This window comes from Protomyctophum bolini (genome assembly GCF_963924005.1).
Source record: "Protomyctophum bolini genome assembly, chromosome: 3".
NCBI lineage: Eukaryota > Metazoa > Chordata > Actinopteri > Myctophiformes > Myctophidae > Protomyctophum > Protomyctophum bolini.
In genome coordinates, this window is record NC_137864.1 from 9,229,132 (window position 1) to 9,245,720 (window position 16,589).

At 43.4% G+C, this 16,589-nt stretch overlaps 1 protein-coding gene across 3 annotated transcripts in view; it reads right to left on the minus strand.

Moving 5' to 3' along the window:
• Nucleotides 1–1,003: 1,003 nt before the first annotated feature.
• The window catches only part of ern2 (endoplasmic reticulum to nucleus signaling 2), a 16,476-nt gene continuing 890 nt past the window's right edge, over nucleotides 1,004–16,589 (minus strand). Inside the window, exons 2-25 of one of the 3 annotated variants that reach the window (XM_080760161.1) lie at nucleotides 16,075–16,192; nucleotides 14,977–15,010; nucleotides 14,732–14,804; nucleotides 14,001–14,073; nucleotides 12,561–12,683; nucleotides 11,901–12,002; nucleotides 11,307–11,366; nucleotides 10,531–10,747; nucleotides 10,317–10,395; nucleotides 9,637–9,787; nucleotides 8,598–8,740; nucleotides 7,232–7,414; nucleotides 6,441–6,600; nucleotides 6,169–6,267; nucleotides 5,439–5,529; nucleotides 4,972–5,161; nucleotides 4,351–4,447; nucleotides 3,966–4,165; nucleotides 3,675–3,822; nucleotides 3,446–3,573; nucleotides 2,979–3,102; nucleotides 2,739–2,806; nucleotides 1,531–1,726; nucleotides 1,004–1,494 (exon numbers count right to left, since the gene is read on the minus strand). In XM_080760161.1, coding sequence (XP_080616287.1) covers nucleotides 1,544–1,726; nucleotides 2,739–2,806; nucleotides 2,979–3,102; nucleotides 3,446–3,573; nucleotides 3,675–3,822; nucleotides 3,966–4,165; nucleotides 4,351–4,447; nucleotides 4,972–5,161; nucleotides 5,439–5,529; nucleotides 6,169–6,267; nucleotides 6,441–6,600; nucleotides 7,232–7,414; nucleotides 8,598–8,740; nucleotides 9,637–9,787; nucleotides 10,317–10,395; nucleotides 10,531–10,747; nucleotides 11,307–11,366; nucleotides 11,901–12,002; nucleotides 12,561–12,683; nucleotides 14,001–14,073; nucleotides 14,732–14,804; nucleotides 14,977–15,010; nucleotides 16,075–16,192 — 2,844 coding nt within the window. In that variant the 3' untranslated portion in view covers nucleotides 1,004–1,494; nucleotides 1,531–1,543. Of the gene's footprint in view, nucleotides 1,727–2,738; nucleotides 2,807–2,978; nucleotides 3,103–3,445; nucleotides 3,574–3,674; nucleotides 3,823–3,965; nucleotides 4,166–4,350; nucleotides 4,448–4,971; nucleotides 5,162–5,438; nucleotides 5,530–6,168; nucleotides 6,268–6,440; nucleotides 6,601–7,231; nucleotides 7,415–8,597; nucleotides 8,741–9,636; nucleotides 9,788–10,316; nucleotides 10,396–10,530; nucleotides 10,748–11,306; nucleotides 11,367–11,900; nucleotides 12,003–12,560; nucleotides 12,684–14,000; nucleotides 14,074–14,731; nucleotides 14,805–14,976; nucleotides 15,011–16,074; nucleotides 16,193–16,589 lie in introns of all 3 variants that reach the window. The other 2 variants (XM_080760162.1, XM_080760160.1) reach the window with 2 other exon arrangements.

The following is a 16,589-nucleotide window of genomic DNA, read 5'->3' on the forward strand; positions in this document are numbered from 1 at the left end:
CACTTCCCACATATAGTTTTTAATTATTATTATTTCAAAACCTTTAAAAAAAACATTCCCTAAAAAGCAAAGCTTTTCACGAATTAAAAACTAAATTCAATCATTTAGTTTAGTAATTTTATGATGTAATGAAATATAAATCTAAGAAATTCCATACATTTTAAAACAAATGTCTTAAAAAGTAGTGAAAATAGCTAGTTTGGGCCCCGGCAAACATCCAATTACTTTTTTGGGTTTTGCGCTTAAAAGTTTGGGAACCACTGGCTTACGACCTGGAAATGCCTATATTCTGGAGTGGTGCCCATTTAGACCTGAGGCCGATTCTAAACCTAACCTGGTTTCTGAAAACCTTCAAATTCTTATTCAAATTAGTTTAAATAATTATGTTGCTATGTATAGCAACAACTAATTAGACACAGAGGTAGCTCCCGGATTAAAAGCTATAACAACATATATGGGTTTAGTTCTGACATTTCAGTTAAAATGAGGGGAGTTGGGGGGGGGGGGGGGGGTAGGTGAGCTGTCTGTACAAAAAATACATATGGTTGGCACTTTTAAACTATTGCCAGTAAACTTGAAAAATAATAAAAATCTGATCTTCACAGTGCAACACTGTTAGCAATATGCTATGACGCAGTCATGAAATACATTTTCATAAAAACACAGCATAAATAAAAAGGTGTAAATGTGTTGAATTATTGTTTGAAAAAAAGACAAAAACAAAAAAAAATTGTTCAGTCAGTGTAATCAACTACCTGCAGTACCGCATTGTGTCCCCTCTGGAGTAAATATTGTACTGAGCAGTCTTTGGCGTACTCTACTGGAGACACGTGGCCTTTACAGGACCATACCGGTCTATTCACACATTTGGTTACATGTTGTAACATAAAGTTATATATACAATTTGCTGGTAATGGCTTTATTTTACATTCATGTTTGAATGTTGTTCTTAAATCAATCTTTTCTCCACAGACTATTTTCAGCTAGAATTAAAAAAATCTAATTTATAAAATACAACAAAACGGTAGGAGTTCCCAAGAACGTTTCAAGCCTCTTCAAGTTGATTTCCACACTGTTCTGAAATTAACAGAATCCAGAGGCTTCCTCTGATATCAAACATCCCACTGTATCATTTGGATAACGGTCGGCAGTAATGTAAAGCTTAGAGTTAATAGCTAAACATGCCAGACCACCGGCCCGGTATGGTCCTTTAACTTATAGAAGGCAGAACAATAGAAGGGCAAACAACCCTTAGTATAAGAATTATACCTTAAGATTTATTCTAACATAATGCAGTCTTGTCTCATCTGCTCACAGGTTTTAGTAGATATTTACCGTAACAAGCTTTAAATTCCTACCACAAACCTGTATGACAGTGACCATCCTTCAGGATTGTTTAAAAAAATAAAATAAGAAAAGTAATGACAGAACAGTGCATTGTTTTTCTCCTGGTGAGGAAAAAATATGTATATCTCGGCCGGTGTGTGTGTGTGTGTGTGTGTGTGTGTGTGTGTGTGTGTGTGTGTGTGCGTGCGTGCGTGCGTTACTTGGCAGAGGGGGGCAGATAGTATGGGTGGAACAGTCTCTCGTGCGCACAGATGTGCAGAGCAGAGTGTGTGTGCAGCAGCAGACGGGGGAAGCGAGAGGTGAAGTAGTTGACGAAACCCTCCGGAACTTCTCCAAGGGTCTCCTGGACCTCCGCCGGCAACTCATGGTAGTGATGCTTCTGCAACGCGCAGCATTGACATGAACACACACTGATCTTATCTCCCCCACCAGATTCAGCACAAACATAGGGATGAATTCAGTCTACTATTATGCCACCAACATGTGGAATGCCCTACTACCACCACCAGCCATCGAAAGGTGTGACTCCCTACCCTCCTTGAAAACCGCCATAATAGAGCACCTGTCTTCAATTTGCAACTGGACCTAGACAAGTCTTCTAGCTTGCCAACATACAATACCCCACAATGTTTTTTCTGTAAACATACTTTTATTGCATGGAGGTGACAAACCAGGCGTCAAACCAAACTCAGCTTCTTCTATGCAATGGTAGAGTCTGTTCTCCTACACGGCAGTGAATGCTGGACCCTGAAGCCAACCCTGCAGAAGTCTCTAGATGGGTGCTACACCAGAATGCTGCGTGCAGTACTTAACATCCAACAATAACCACATTATAAAAAAACTTAACGACACTCCTCTGAAACAGGTTGATGACTGCGTATTTGGGTTCATATATATCTTCTTCCCAAAAGGACTTTCAAACTAGGAAGGGTATGGCCTGGTCAGCCTGCAATGACATACATTTTTTGACAAGATTTGGTCATCCCAGCTTAGTAAGTATAAAATATTTAGGACGATCGTTGAGTCGATTCTACTCTATGGCTCTGAGACATGGACACTTTCAAAGAAATTAGATTAACGGTTGGATTTCACTTACACCCGCCTTCTAATGAGAGCGCAAAATCTGTCTTGGAAGAGACAGATTGTAGATGTATGGAGAACCAAGATGACTGGAAGCGACGATGGAGGACTAGGACGACCTAGTATTGATGATCTCTTGTATAGTATTGTATGTCTTTATGGACCACGATGGAACCAAGCTTTTTGTCTTATCCTTTTAGCATTTTTGTATAACTAACTGTACCTCTATACTTTTCGCAAACTGTTGAACGAAAGAACGAAAGAACGAAAGCACATATTACAGTATGTGTTAAGGATGCGCGCACACTGACCTTATTCCTCATGGCTCTCAGCAGGTCTCTGACCGAGTTCCCTTTGTATGTCCTAAAGCGTCTCAAATCTACGACACACAACACGGACAATTGGATTCACATCATTTTGTTTGAATGCAAACACAGCAACGCATGAATCAACAATGGCAGGATCTATTGGATGTGTGTGTGTGTGTGTGTGTGTGTGTGTGTGTGTGTGTGTGTGTGTGTGTGTGCGTGTGCGTGTGCGTGTGTGTGTACCCGTTTGTAGAGGCACAGAGATGTGCATCCTCCAGTTGGTTCGGACCACGGCTCTTCCTGCATGCTCCAGTCTGACGACAATGGGACTGTCAGCTGGTTCCTTCTCTATACGGTCACTTACATCCTGCAACATGCAAACATGTATACACGCATACACACAGAGAGAGGGAGAACACACACACACGTTAGTAAACACGCCAGCTCATGCTTCACTCCATGTCCCGAGAACCATATCTGAACATTTGTACTTTTGCTTACCATGTCAGCTTTTAGCAACCTCACAGTTTCGTACAAGAATTAAATGCATGTGTCTCTGCGGATAAGAGTTACATTAGATGTACCGTACACTTCAGTTCATCTGGTTAGTGCGCATCTATCTGTGAGCATTATGATGACTGCTAATGGTAACTGGTTCAGTGCACGCACGCACGCACACGACTGCTAACTGGTTCAACACACACACAAACCTGGAAGAACAGCAGCTGCTTCTCAGGACTCCAGAAGAACGGATGTTTGAGCACGCAGGAAGTGGAAGGGCGTGACTCCGGATCAGGGCTGACCATTCGCTCAATCAGATCTCGAGCTATGACATCATCTGATTGGGTAGAGACAAATATTGTTTAATGTACTGAAGGAAGGAGAAAAAAAAGGATGCATTCCGCAAATCATTACATTTGAGGCACACAATATACTCACCATGCATATCCTCCATGAAGTGTGACAGTGTGTATTCCCCAGACAGGATGTTAAGCTGTCGTCGCAGGGTGTCTCCAAATGGATGCTGCCCCCCACTGACCACATAGTAGAACACACAGCCTGCTGAGAACACATCCACAGCTGCTGTCTGGAGAGGAGAGGAGAGGAGAGGAGAGGAGAGGAGAGGAGAGGAGAGGAGAGGAGAGGAGAGGAGAGCCGTGTAAACGAGTTTGGCGAATGTATGTTGTGTGTGTGTGTGTGTGTGTGCTCGTGTGTCTGTGTGTCTCCTACCGGGTTGTTACCAGGCGTATCCCGCAGCACCTCGGGGGCGATCCAGCCTTCCGTTCCTGGTATTCCAGAACGCAGGGAAAAGCTAGTTCGACCATCCTTGATCTTCTTACAGAGGCCGAAGTCCGAGATGAGAGCCCGGATCTGTCCCAGAGCCCCGGGACCGGAGAGCAGGATGTTCCTGGGCTTCAGGTCCCGATGGACTGAGGGGAGGGGACGGATGGGAGTTGAGGAGGATGAAAGGAGAGGTGGGGAAACACAGACACGCATTTAATGTTTAACTGCCAGAGTCTGATGGAGAGCTGTAAACAATCACATTGTGTGTGTGTGTGTGTGTGTGTGTGTGTGTGTGTGTGTGTGTGTGTGTGTGTGTGTGTGTGTGTCAGACCTATGTTTAAGGAGTGGAGATGGGAGAGGCCACACATGGTTTGCTCCAACAAGCTCACAGCGCCTATCCCAGGGAAAGCGGATGGTTCCTCCACGTACTATAGAGCACACGTGTGTACATGCACACACACACACACACACACACACACACACACACAATTAGATTTTTTCTTTTGTATTGTTGTAGTTGCCATTTCTAATTCCATCACTAAATGCTTATTCCTTTCCCCATCCCTGATCCCAACCTGAATCTTTTATTAGTTGGAAAAACTATTTTTGTCTTTCTCTCAAATGGACACGGGAAATATCCGCACAAGGTTAATTTTGACACATACTAAATTGTATTACTATCCTTGAAGTTAGCTTGCTATGAAAGAACGTTGCCATCTTGGAACATTTTGCCAACAATACCAAACCAAAGGTGCAACAGAGTCTTAATCCATTAAAACCGGGAAAGCATCATTGACATTTTAGATTCTAGGGTTGGCTATTCAAACATAGCAGATATTGTAAAAAAAAATTACACTTTTGAAAAATCTTGAAAGTGTGATAATAACTACTGATTTAGAAAGCATTCTGTAGAATGGGGCCTCAGATCATAATGGGTTACATGCACACAGACCTGCTGCAGAGTGGCAGTGCACAGCTCTATGGCTATGTATGTGAACAGATGGTCTCTCTCTGTGCAGAAGTAGCGGATCACATTAGGGTGTGTGTCGGACTGTCGCAGCAGCTGCACCTCGCGTTCTGCTACCTCGAAGCACTCTGGGAGGATGCGTTTCACTGCTACGTTGCGATCGTCAAAACGACCCCTACACGCACGCACACACACGCACACGCACACATGCACACACGCACACACACACTTAGTCTATACACAGCATATACACACATTAAAAACAATGTCCTTATTTCAGAATCCCAGACTGGGAAAGCTAGCGTAAACCATTGCGCGCATTAAACACTACCAGTGAAAGTCCTCACTGTCAGGTGAAAGTAAAGTGGTTGCTTACGGTGAAACGTACACATGAAGAAAATACAAAATATAAAGAGTAGAAAAATAAAAGTACATGTACAGAGATGCACTACCTGAAGACAAACGTTCCCGCTGTGCCATGTCCCAGGATCTCAGAGGGAGTGAAAGAGATTTTCCCAACTTCTACCTCCTCGCTACCCCCTTCTAACAGAGACAGGAGGAACAGAGGACCAAAGAACAGGTGATGACTGCGGTATAGCTTACAGTTTATCAGACTCTGCATAGGACCAAAGAACAGGTGATGACTGCTCTATAGCTTACAGTTTATCAGACTCTGTAATACAGAGTCTGTATAGGTTTTCAAAAGCCAATCTTCATGATGATACCTTGTCATGACAATAGCTCATCTACAAGCTTGCAATGTGTCCCAATGCAATGTGTTGTTATTTTCCCAAGTTTTGAAAAATAAAATTTGAATGCATTAGCATGGAAAACAGACAAAACTGCCACAGCTAAAAAAGAATATCCCTGGGCTGTCTGGTGCTCCTCGGTTTGTATTACATTTCGCACACCCCTGAGTTATTTTTTGTTGCTGTGACGTTTGAATCTGTTTGCAAGTGGACCTTGGAAATTAATCTTCCAGACTTCCAGTTCCAGACTAATATCTACGCACATGATATTAATCTGGCCATGTCAGGCTTTTAAGATAATAATGCATTGGTCTAACAGTAGACCAATTAACTGAATTCTAAGCATTTGTCCCTGGCCTTGATTCAAAACTCTACTATGCTGGTGTATATGGTGGCTTGGTTTATCTTTGACATGAGGCGGCGTGTGAGTCACCTGTCGTGGCTTTGTGGCCCGTGTTGTTGTGTCTGTCAGTGTCTGAGCTACCGCTGAGGTGAGGATTACAGGGAGGGTCAGTGGAAGCAGGCTGGGATCCTGTTATAACATTGGTAAGAGAACAGAGATTATGTTGTTACTCCTGCATTTTTATAAACACTTCAGGGGCTGAAAGCCTTTGTTTGATATTGACCCATTAACATGGTCAAACGTGGTCAAAAAAGGCATTGAAAGCAACATGGTGGCGAGAAGACTGAAGGCATTCTGCTCACCACTGGAGACGTTTGTGTCTGTGGAGAGCTGTGTGTCTGTTGAAGTGACGGTGTCAGAGGATGGAGAGGTCGCGGCCTGTGTGGGAGACTGCATGCGCTGGAGACGAGACTCTAGCGCTTCCTCCAGCTGCCTCTGGGCTTTCTGCTGTTGGGCTGCACGCTGTCCACACGCACGCACGCACGCACGCACGCACACGGACACGCACACACGTTTCAAAATGCAGGGTTTACAAAGTGCTGTACAGGAGAAATAAAATCAAATACACTATAGCTACAAGCCTACAACACAGAACAAACTACAGCAAGAATAATAATAATAGAAAGTACAAACAGTGAAACGACTGAGACACATCACTGAAAAGTACGCAGCGCGCGCGCGCACACACACACACACACACACACACACACACACACACACACACACACACACACACACACAATTTAATCCTGAAGAGGAATCTATATCTACTAGCTTGCTGTTGATGAAACAGTGGGATTTGTATTTTTAAAATGCTCTTGATGTTACTACCACTCACCACACGGTGTCGCCAAACGACCAAACAGAAAATCCTACTGAGTTTGACAATAATGGCAGTTACACATGCACTTCCTATTCCTAACCTACCTAACCTCACAGAAACTATCCCTAAACCTAACCTCAAAACCACGTCAACCTGGGCAAAACAGATAGCATCCAACGCACGCAGTCGCGCCCGCACGCACACACACACACACAGACACACACACACACACACACACACACACACACACACACACACAAAGAGACTCACAGAGGGGTAAGTGAGGGCAAAGGCCAGCCATCCTCCTAGCAGCAGTGTTAGAACAGCCACAGTCAGAGGGTCCTGAGACAGAGAGACAGGCAGCACATTGGACCTCTTCTGGCCCTGACCTTGAGTCCTTCCGGCCACACCGCCTCCATCAGCATCACCATGGCTACCAACGGCCGTATGGAACTAAAGAAAAAACAGAAAGTGGAACAGGGAGAAGTAAAGAAAGTTAAGAAGACTATTAAGAGTAGTGTTTTAGAGTGCTATTAGTTTACACCGCTCTTTGGGTCTTTTACTGAAGATTCAGGTTGTACAGGACACAACATAAAAGCATGAAATACTCATTATCTGTATATATCTGTATATTGGTTATTGGTCTTTTTCCTTTCAATATGGCATGCACAATACATCTTATAACGTATATTTTAATCACTATGGGTCTCACTTAGACAGAGAGAACATTTCCCTCTGTCTGACCGTAATTGGTCTTGTTTATAATGATTCTGGCCTTGATAACTTGACTCCAGCTGGCTGTTATAAGTCCTGGTCCATAAATTCATGAATGAACTGTACAAACTATTAAAAAAAAAAGAAAAAAGAAATGAGTGTGTCGTGTTTCGTTCCTCCCATGCCTTATGGTCCTGAGAATAGTGAGAAACATGAATCATTTCTGCTGTGTCTCTCTGGTCAGAGTACTGTATGTCCCATTAGACTCACAACAATATTAGATTTGCTCCTTGGTTAAAAGAGCATATCCATAAAAATAAATGCAAATGGAAGAGCACAATGAAAATCCTCTAAAGACTGCTTGACATAATCATTTCTCACCCATTATCAGTTTAAGTCCCACGATCCCAGAATTATTTTCAGAACTACTAAAATTCTGATATCGAACACAAAGTTCACTTTTTTTTCTGAAAACCGAATGAGAGATCACAATGTTATCTCATCAGTTAGAAGTTTTTCTCATAATGAATGCATATTATTTCAATATCTGCCAATGTGTAAAGTTATTAAGTGCTATATAAATGAACCTACAGTATCAATGTGAGTTTGGGTCTGGTCCTGTGTGATGATGATAATTTCATCACAGACAGCCTGGAGTGTGCGATGCTAGGATGACGTTCTAATATAATCGAAAGGTGCATTCACATCAGATCAGCAATAAAGATTAATGATGTGGCTTGAAACACAGGAAATGTGTCTGTTGCAAAGTCTGTTGCATTTAAGTGTATACCAGAAACTTTGTTTTTGCTGAAGCAGAACATATTTCATTTTTCAAAGATTTGCGATACTTCAGGCATACACACACTTTGTCTCTTTAAAGTTTACATGTCATAGAGATTATATTTCAAGGGGTGTTACTCACATGGTGCTGGTCGTAGCGGGCGGCAGGGGTGACGGGGGAAGCAGGGGTTCGAGGAGGGATGACGGCTTCACCAGAGCGCTGAAGGTTGGCCGGGAACTCCCTCAGCATGGTGGTGTGGGCTAATGGAGGCAGCTCATGATGGCCTGACACACACAAACGATGATACATTTATCCGAGTGTCATTGTGTGCCAAGATGGCGGCGGTCTAATCTATCTGCTGTCAATTAAATCAAATACAAATTTAAATTGGACAACTTGCTTCTTCAAGTCTCCGGCTCTGCCACTGGTCCTGGGCAGTTTTATTTGTATCACTCTTGACTTCATTAGCGAGTAGAGTATTAACCAAAACTGCCCTGAGAGCACCCTGGTGTTTTATGCCATTTAATTGGACGGCGGCAGAATGTTTATACGTAGGTTACAGCTGGTTCAGTTTAGATAAAAGGTTAGAAGCACCAGAATTAGCTGAGTGTCCTGTAGTGGTAACATCTATGGCACGGTTTAATTAATAACGGTTTGTTAAGGTTAGGTTAGGGCCAGCACTGTAAGTAATAGTATGGTTACGTTTATAGGTATGTGATTGGTGAGGTGTGCTGCTCTGAGAACATCTCGTCTGTGGTCACAGACTTCAGTCTTTAACCAATAAACACAATGCAACTGTCTTAAAATTAAACATGGGGAGCCCTTTTACACTACTAGAGTATAATTAGTTCAGATCGTCAGAATCAACGGACACCAAGTGAGAATAAAATTTCAGTCTTTTTGTTACCACTCTGTCTTGGCATTCTCTTGTTACCTCTTGTGGACCTACGTTAGATATTTGGAGTCTGAACATTCACCTGTGACCTTGATTTGTTTTGGATTACATCGGTTAGTAAAGCCCTTACTCAGCCCTTTGTATCATGAGGTTTTCATTACCAAACTATTACAATGCTACTTCCAGGGGAAATGATCCCAACCAATAGCCTTGAATCCCTAGAGTTTGGGGTTGTCAGGGTGTGTGTGTGTGTGTGTGTGTGTGTGTGTGTGTGTGTGCTTGTACCAATGAGCAGCCAGTGGTTCTGCAGGCTGTTTGTGCTGCCTGGGGGGTAGCGTACATCAGTGGAGGGTGTGATCTCACACTCTCCTCTCTCTCGGACGGTGACTCCCGCTGTCATCGGCCCCTCGATGCGTGCCAGCGTTAGCCCCCGAGGCTGCAGGGAGGACAAACCAACCAGTAACGTGAACCAATCCACATTCTGAAGCCATCTATTATCATGGTGTAACTTCACACTTTTATCTACGCCTACGGTGTAATTGAACAACACTCAGGATGTGCGTTAGAAACCTGGCCAAAACACACTCGCCCACAGCAGTTCTTGTAGTCTTGTAGTTGTATTTGTTTTACTGAGGTTTAGTTTAGGAATAGGGTTAGGTTTATGGTCTTACAGAGGTTACGTTATGGAATAAGGTTAGGTTTAGTGATAGTTTTACTGAGGTTAAAGTTATAGGAATACGGTTAGCTTTAGGTATAGGTTCAGGCATAGTTTTATTGAGGTTACGTTTAGGAATACCTACAGTAGTGGCGACCGTCCCGAGGTCACCCGACCTGGGGCGAGCGTGTTTAGGGGCGAGCATTCTTGCATTCCTCTGTAACATGTCTAATTGTCTATATTAGTTATGTGACTTGACTCATCAATTGATACTAATAGATTAAAAACAACACACTGTCTTTGTACTCACCACCAGTGACACACCATGGTGGACCAGTGAGGTAGAGGCATAAAGATGGGAGTCCAGTTTGCCAACATAAAGAGTGGGACTAGAGAAAACGAGATTAGTATCACTGTAATCAATGAAAGACCATCACCAACATCAACACCAGTGTGCGTGTGTGCGTGTGTGTGCGTGCGTGCGTGTGTGTGCGTGCGTGTAATATGTGAATAATTCCTCTTACACAAGTTGGGTTTGTGCACTGGCCTGCTCCTTCACGAACTGGTAGCTCCATTTGAGCGTGGAGTGTGCGTCTGCCTGCTCATTGGCCGAGGCAAAGGTGAGGAAGCGCAGGGTCTCCATGGCCAGCGACAGGTGAGGGGCGTGTCTCAGGGAGTCTCCGGTGTACAGGTAGACGCCGACAACAGGAGAGCCGTAGTTCTGACTCCACAGGACATCACCTGGAAAACAAACATGCGCGCACACACAAATAAAACACACGCAACAAACAAAATACACGCAAGCATACACGCCCATGTCAGTTATTATGCTGTATGGGGTAGAAGGCCATGTTAGTAATACACATATAGGCATTCACAATTCACTTATACACACAAACCTGCAACCATGCACATAACTTATGCTACACCTACCGAAATCCGAGTAAGGAAGCTGCCATTTCCGTTCCCGAAAATATATTTTAAAATATCTTTAGAATTTTTGTATTTCCTTTTCTGCTAAGCAACAAGCTTTATATGCTTAGATGATTTCTATTTACATTAGGATAAATGTGTGTGACTGTAAAGCTAGCTTTATATTTTACTCATGATGGCTCTTCCGTTGCTCCAGACTGTATGATGGAAGCATTTGGAAATTGCGAGAGGCAACAGTCTGGCAACGCGAGACTAGCTGCTGAGCCACCAGCCACCCACACATTGACACACTAAACTAAACACATACTAAACACACTAAAACAAACGAGACAAACTGTGGAACACATGACATCACACAATTCCCTACCCGTCTCTCTGTCAACTGTCACAACCAGACCATCACCACTGGACACCAGGTGAGCCATCTCTGTAGGGGAGGTAATAAAGGTTAAAGGTCAACACACACACGTGTGCAAAGTGGGGCCCTTGGCTCCCAGGAGTGGAAAAAGAGGGAACATTGTGAAGGAGGGGGACATTTTAAATAATAATAAAATAATAATAATTGATTGTTGGCATCCCTATTTTGGGCATGATGTTATTGTCAAATGTAGTAGAAATATTGTAACGTTTTTAGAAATACCGAAAATAGCAAGCTCACAGCATGACTTGTTGTGAGCTAGTAGGTCGGCACGGCAATCTTTTACTATTTCCAGGCCTTTTTAAAAGCCTTTTTGCAATAGGGGGCTGCTAGCCTGGTAAACCATCCCATCATGTGTCTTCTGTAGACCGGTCTGGCTACAAGCGCTGGGTGGGCGTTTTGCATAAACCAAAAAGTGGAACAGCCAATCAACCGGAATGGTTTACCTGGCTAGGGGACTGCAGCCAGAGGCTATATGGTTACTTATATGGGATCTAATGGCATGGATATTTTTTTTTACGAGTATCCAATAATTAGACGTACTGTAGTCTTGTTTCTCATCATACGGGGGAGCAGAGTAGTCGTTGTACGTTGCATTCCATCGAAGCTCCTGTGTTTTGGTGTCGAACATGGTGATCATGTATTCTGGAACACAAATAAACAGACATAGGCCTACATGAACATCCAATCACATCATAACTTAGTCTTAGGCCCCATTTAGACTGGCAGCCCAATCCAGCCTAAATCAGATATTGCCAAATCCAAATTGAAATCCAATTTGTTTTATGAAGTCTGAACAGAAAAACAGTTAATCTGATAATTACAAATCTGACTTGAACCACTTTTAGATGTGTTTTCAAATGTGTCCAATTTCCACCGTTTTCATGCATGTAACTCGTCTCTGTTTTTGTGTGTTCTGTTGTTGTCGCCTGTCTGTTATAAATTATAACTTATGTTGCATTTATGATCACATGCAAATAACAGTCAGTCCTAAAGGTCCTTTGACTGCAGTCTAAACAGAGCCTTACATTCGTAAGTAAGTGTGGCCGTTTCCTAATCTGGTTGAAAATGTCCATTACAGTATTGACTCCAAACATATAGCTGACGCATCATGACTCAACGAGACTGTTAGTGTTTACTGAGGGGATTGCATCGTGCGTGCGTGCGTGCGTGCGTGCGTGCGTGCGTGCGTGCGTTCGTTACCTGTGCGACCTATGTAGAGCATAGGGGTGTTGGGGCAGATGGAGTCAGAGGTTGATGTGGTTAAACTGGTCTGCTTCTCACCTGTTTCAGGATCCACTACAAACCACACATCCTGTTTCTTACCTGCAAACATAGACATTGATTAAATACTTTATTAACAATTTTGCAAAAACTACAGTTACACAATAATGCTAAAGGGATAACACAAAAAGCCCAGAGTTTCCATTTTGGCCCTTTGTATTAAATTCATCAAGACATCTAAAGACATTTACTACTCAGTGTCCTCTACCCTGAGCCATCCCACCCTAGCATAATGAGTATGGGAGTCCAGGGGAATATCAAACCAAACGAGTCGCCCCTTTACCAACTCGCCCCGGGCGAACAGCCAGCGGAACTGCGCAGCCTGGTATTCTTAAAGTAACCTAAGTAAATAATGCTTAAACGGTTAAACCTAACCTTATTCCTAACCTTAACCTCAGTAAAACTATGCCTAAACCTAATCCTATACCTAAACGTAACCCCAGTCAAACTATGCCTAACCCTAAACTTATTTCTAACCTTATTCTCAGTAAAAACTAAATACAAGAACCAAGGCACCGAGCGGGCGGCGTGAGGTCGGCGAAAAGAATGGAGATGGTTTAGGGGCGACCGTACCCGATACCGTCCAGTGGGTGAGGTTAGCTAATAACTGTGATAACGGTGTAGTATAGTAGGATGCAGAACACAAAAGTTAAACAAACTTGAATTAGCGTTAACAACTAGCAACTAGCAACTTCTATTCACCAAACGTCAGGAGACATGATTGCGATGTTCAGGACAACAAGATCTCTGTGCAAGCTTTCTCTATAATGAAAAATAATAAACCCAATAACTGCTCAGAAACGGGCGTTCACGGGCAAGTGAAACATTAGTGACACTGTTCGATGCAATTATGGGAGTTGGATTTCCTTTCTTATTATGAAGAATAAGAAAGACTATTTGTTATGTGAAGCCCTTTGTAGGCATAGCAGGGACATTTATCTCTACTCGATTTCAAAGGGTTTATTAATAGAAACGGCAGGTCTACTAAAACTAAAATAGCATTGTCTTCTTCATCTCTCATCACACATTTCGTGTAGCCTGTGGCTCTAATAGAGTTCATGACATTAGTAAACGGAGACACTGTAGTTAGAGCAGAGAATGAGACAGCAGCCTGAAAAAACAAAGGCAGTGACAGCTGTGGTAGTGCAGCGCGAGTGTTTGAACATGCGTGTTTAAACGTCTGAACATCCGTGCACAACGGCTGCGCCCACATAGTCACATTTTGTCCAATCCATGACATGAAATTAGTGACCAAAACCTATGCCAGCACATGCAGAAATGCACGGATGGACACGCACATGCGCACACACACACACACACACACACACACACACACACACACACACACACACGTCTCACCAGTATACAGTATGCCATCAGAGCTCTTGCAGGGAGCTGATTGGACCAACTCTGGGATGGTAAAGGGTAGTTTCTGTAAATGCACAGCAATGTTATATAAAGGACACACATGCAAGTATACATTAGATTAAATGTATATAATGTATACCGGTATTATATTTTTGGTGGTTTGGATAATTTTGTATCCAGAATGCAGAATCCAGAAGGTTTTGTAATAAAAAGGATTTTGCAGGTTCTAGACAGTGTGTGGGATCTTATATTGTGAGCATTTGGACTTTCCTTTTGTCCTACACACCTGTCGTCAACCTTTTAACCACAAACCACACCAATGGGTGGAGACGCAACTAAGTGGTTTTAGCGTTCGTCCCAGTGCATGTGATATATGTCTTGTTGCATGTCGGCGCATGGTGATTCAATTGGTTCAATTCAAAGGTTGCTTGCAACTACATGTGTCTACTCGCAACTATTTGGTTGCAAGGAGTTGGCATGGCGACCCATTGGTGTGGTTTGGGCTTTAGGTGTGTATCAACAACTCAATACAAAAATATATATATATAAAAAATGGGATTTAATTTGAGGTAAGAGTCCATATGGGCACTATGGTGATGTAACTTGCCAAAAAGAACAGATTTACCAGCTAGCATGTGTTGTTACCTTGTAGATTTGTTCTTTTTGGCACACCACACCCTTGCGTGACGGAGGATAAAATGAAGAATAACTGCTGATCTCACCATCAAGCCTTCCTTGTGTTTTCCACCCAGGACATACAGGCTGCCGTCATTGGGGTCTGGGAGGAAACCTGGTCTGCAGGAAGTCATGCATGTCAGTTCATACATGTTGTTATTCATGTTCTCACTTTGTGTGTGTGTGTGTGTGTGTGTGTGTGTGTGTGTGTGTGTGTGTGTGTGTGTGTGTGTGTGTGTGTGTGTGTGTGTGTGTGTGTGTGTGTGTGTGTGTGTGTGGATGAGTTACTCACTCAGTTAGGTAGACAGGTACTTGGATAATGGGATCTGAAAGAGATTTTACAGACAAAGTTATACCAGTAAGATGCCCTGACAGCACTGAGGGCGAGTTCGCGTGCAAGCATCCGCATAATCTTCGGGCCTGTTGAGAACTCTAGTCTTCGCCGGCTGCCGGGCACGGCTGCACTAATAACTTTGGGGGGAAGGTCAACATATGTCAGAACAGGTCAGCTCCATATATGATGACTGATGACCATACATGGAGGTGTGACTGATGGATTGACGGGCGGCGGGTCGGACTGACGTGTTTTGCAGGTTTTCATGGTAATCTGTGTCGTAGAAATTTAGATTTAAACATTTAATAATACCCCTTTATAAGAGTATCTCCTCTAAATTGTCACACCCCTGTGGTGCTGTTTGTTTTACTCTGTTACTGTCCCATTTGTTGAGGCTATGTTGGGGGTTGGCTGTTGTGGGAGTGAAAGCTATAGTCTGTGACCCTATGTAACTCTGGGATTCAGACTGGGGTTTCCATTACCATGACAGGTCATGTAAGTCTTGGCTCCTTACTCGAGTAAAGTCCTCATACTTCCAAACTCTGAATTCTTGTGTTGCCTCATTATTATAATTGTCCTTTTGAGCATGTGTCCTACAGACTGCCATAACATCTGCGACCTATGGGAACCATGCAAGTCAACGTCAAAGTCGTAAACACGTTACCGCACGTGAATGTTGTTCTCCACATTTGACCCATCTCTTGGAGCGGTGAGTGAGCTGCAGCCGTGCCGCACTCGGGAATTGTAATTAATAATATATAATAATAATAATTTGATTAGTTGATTTGACCCCCCCAATCGGTCGCAATTAACATAATTATGTGTGGGGAAAGTAACAGTAGGCCTACTAGCTCTCTCTCTCTTTCTCTCCCCCCACCCAGGGCCTGTTTGTGTTCAAGGTTTCTTCCTGTTCCTTGCTCATGGGGGCCTGTTGGGTCTCTGTAGACTAGACTAGACTAGAGAATAGACACTCTCCACATGCAGTGTACCTGGCTTGAGATAACTCATGATATGGCACTATGCAAATGAAATGGATTGATGACTGATGATGCAAACCTTCTCTGAGAGTCCACTTGATGTCTCCAGACTGCTTGGAGACGGCGTGGAGATTACCGTCCAGCGTGGAAATGAAGAGCAGGGACTCTGGCAGAGTGACGGAGCGTGCCCCTCCCACCTGAGAGGAGACGGATCAGAACAGAAGAGAGAACCCTCATGTCAGCGCTCTGCATTGCCAGGAGACATCAGGCACCATCGTGTCAGATTTCCTTCAATTCTACATGCTCCGATTTATTATTGAGTGTGAAGTGAAGGGATGTAAACCTCTTATTGGGTGGCTCCTCTGACAGACAGGCCTAGCTTCAGAGTTCAGAGACCTGCTACAGTTACAGATTGACCAAAATCAAACAGGGTTTTCTTTTAGCAGGATATCCTTATTGACACGCTCTGTGTGTGTGTGTGTGTGTGTGTGTGTGTGTGTGTGTGTGTGTGTGTGTGTGTGTGTGCGTGCAAGCGGGTGTTCACCGCTCCCATATTTACCCACTAAAGGGGTGGCAGCTTGAAACACAGCACTC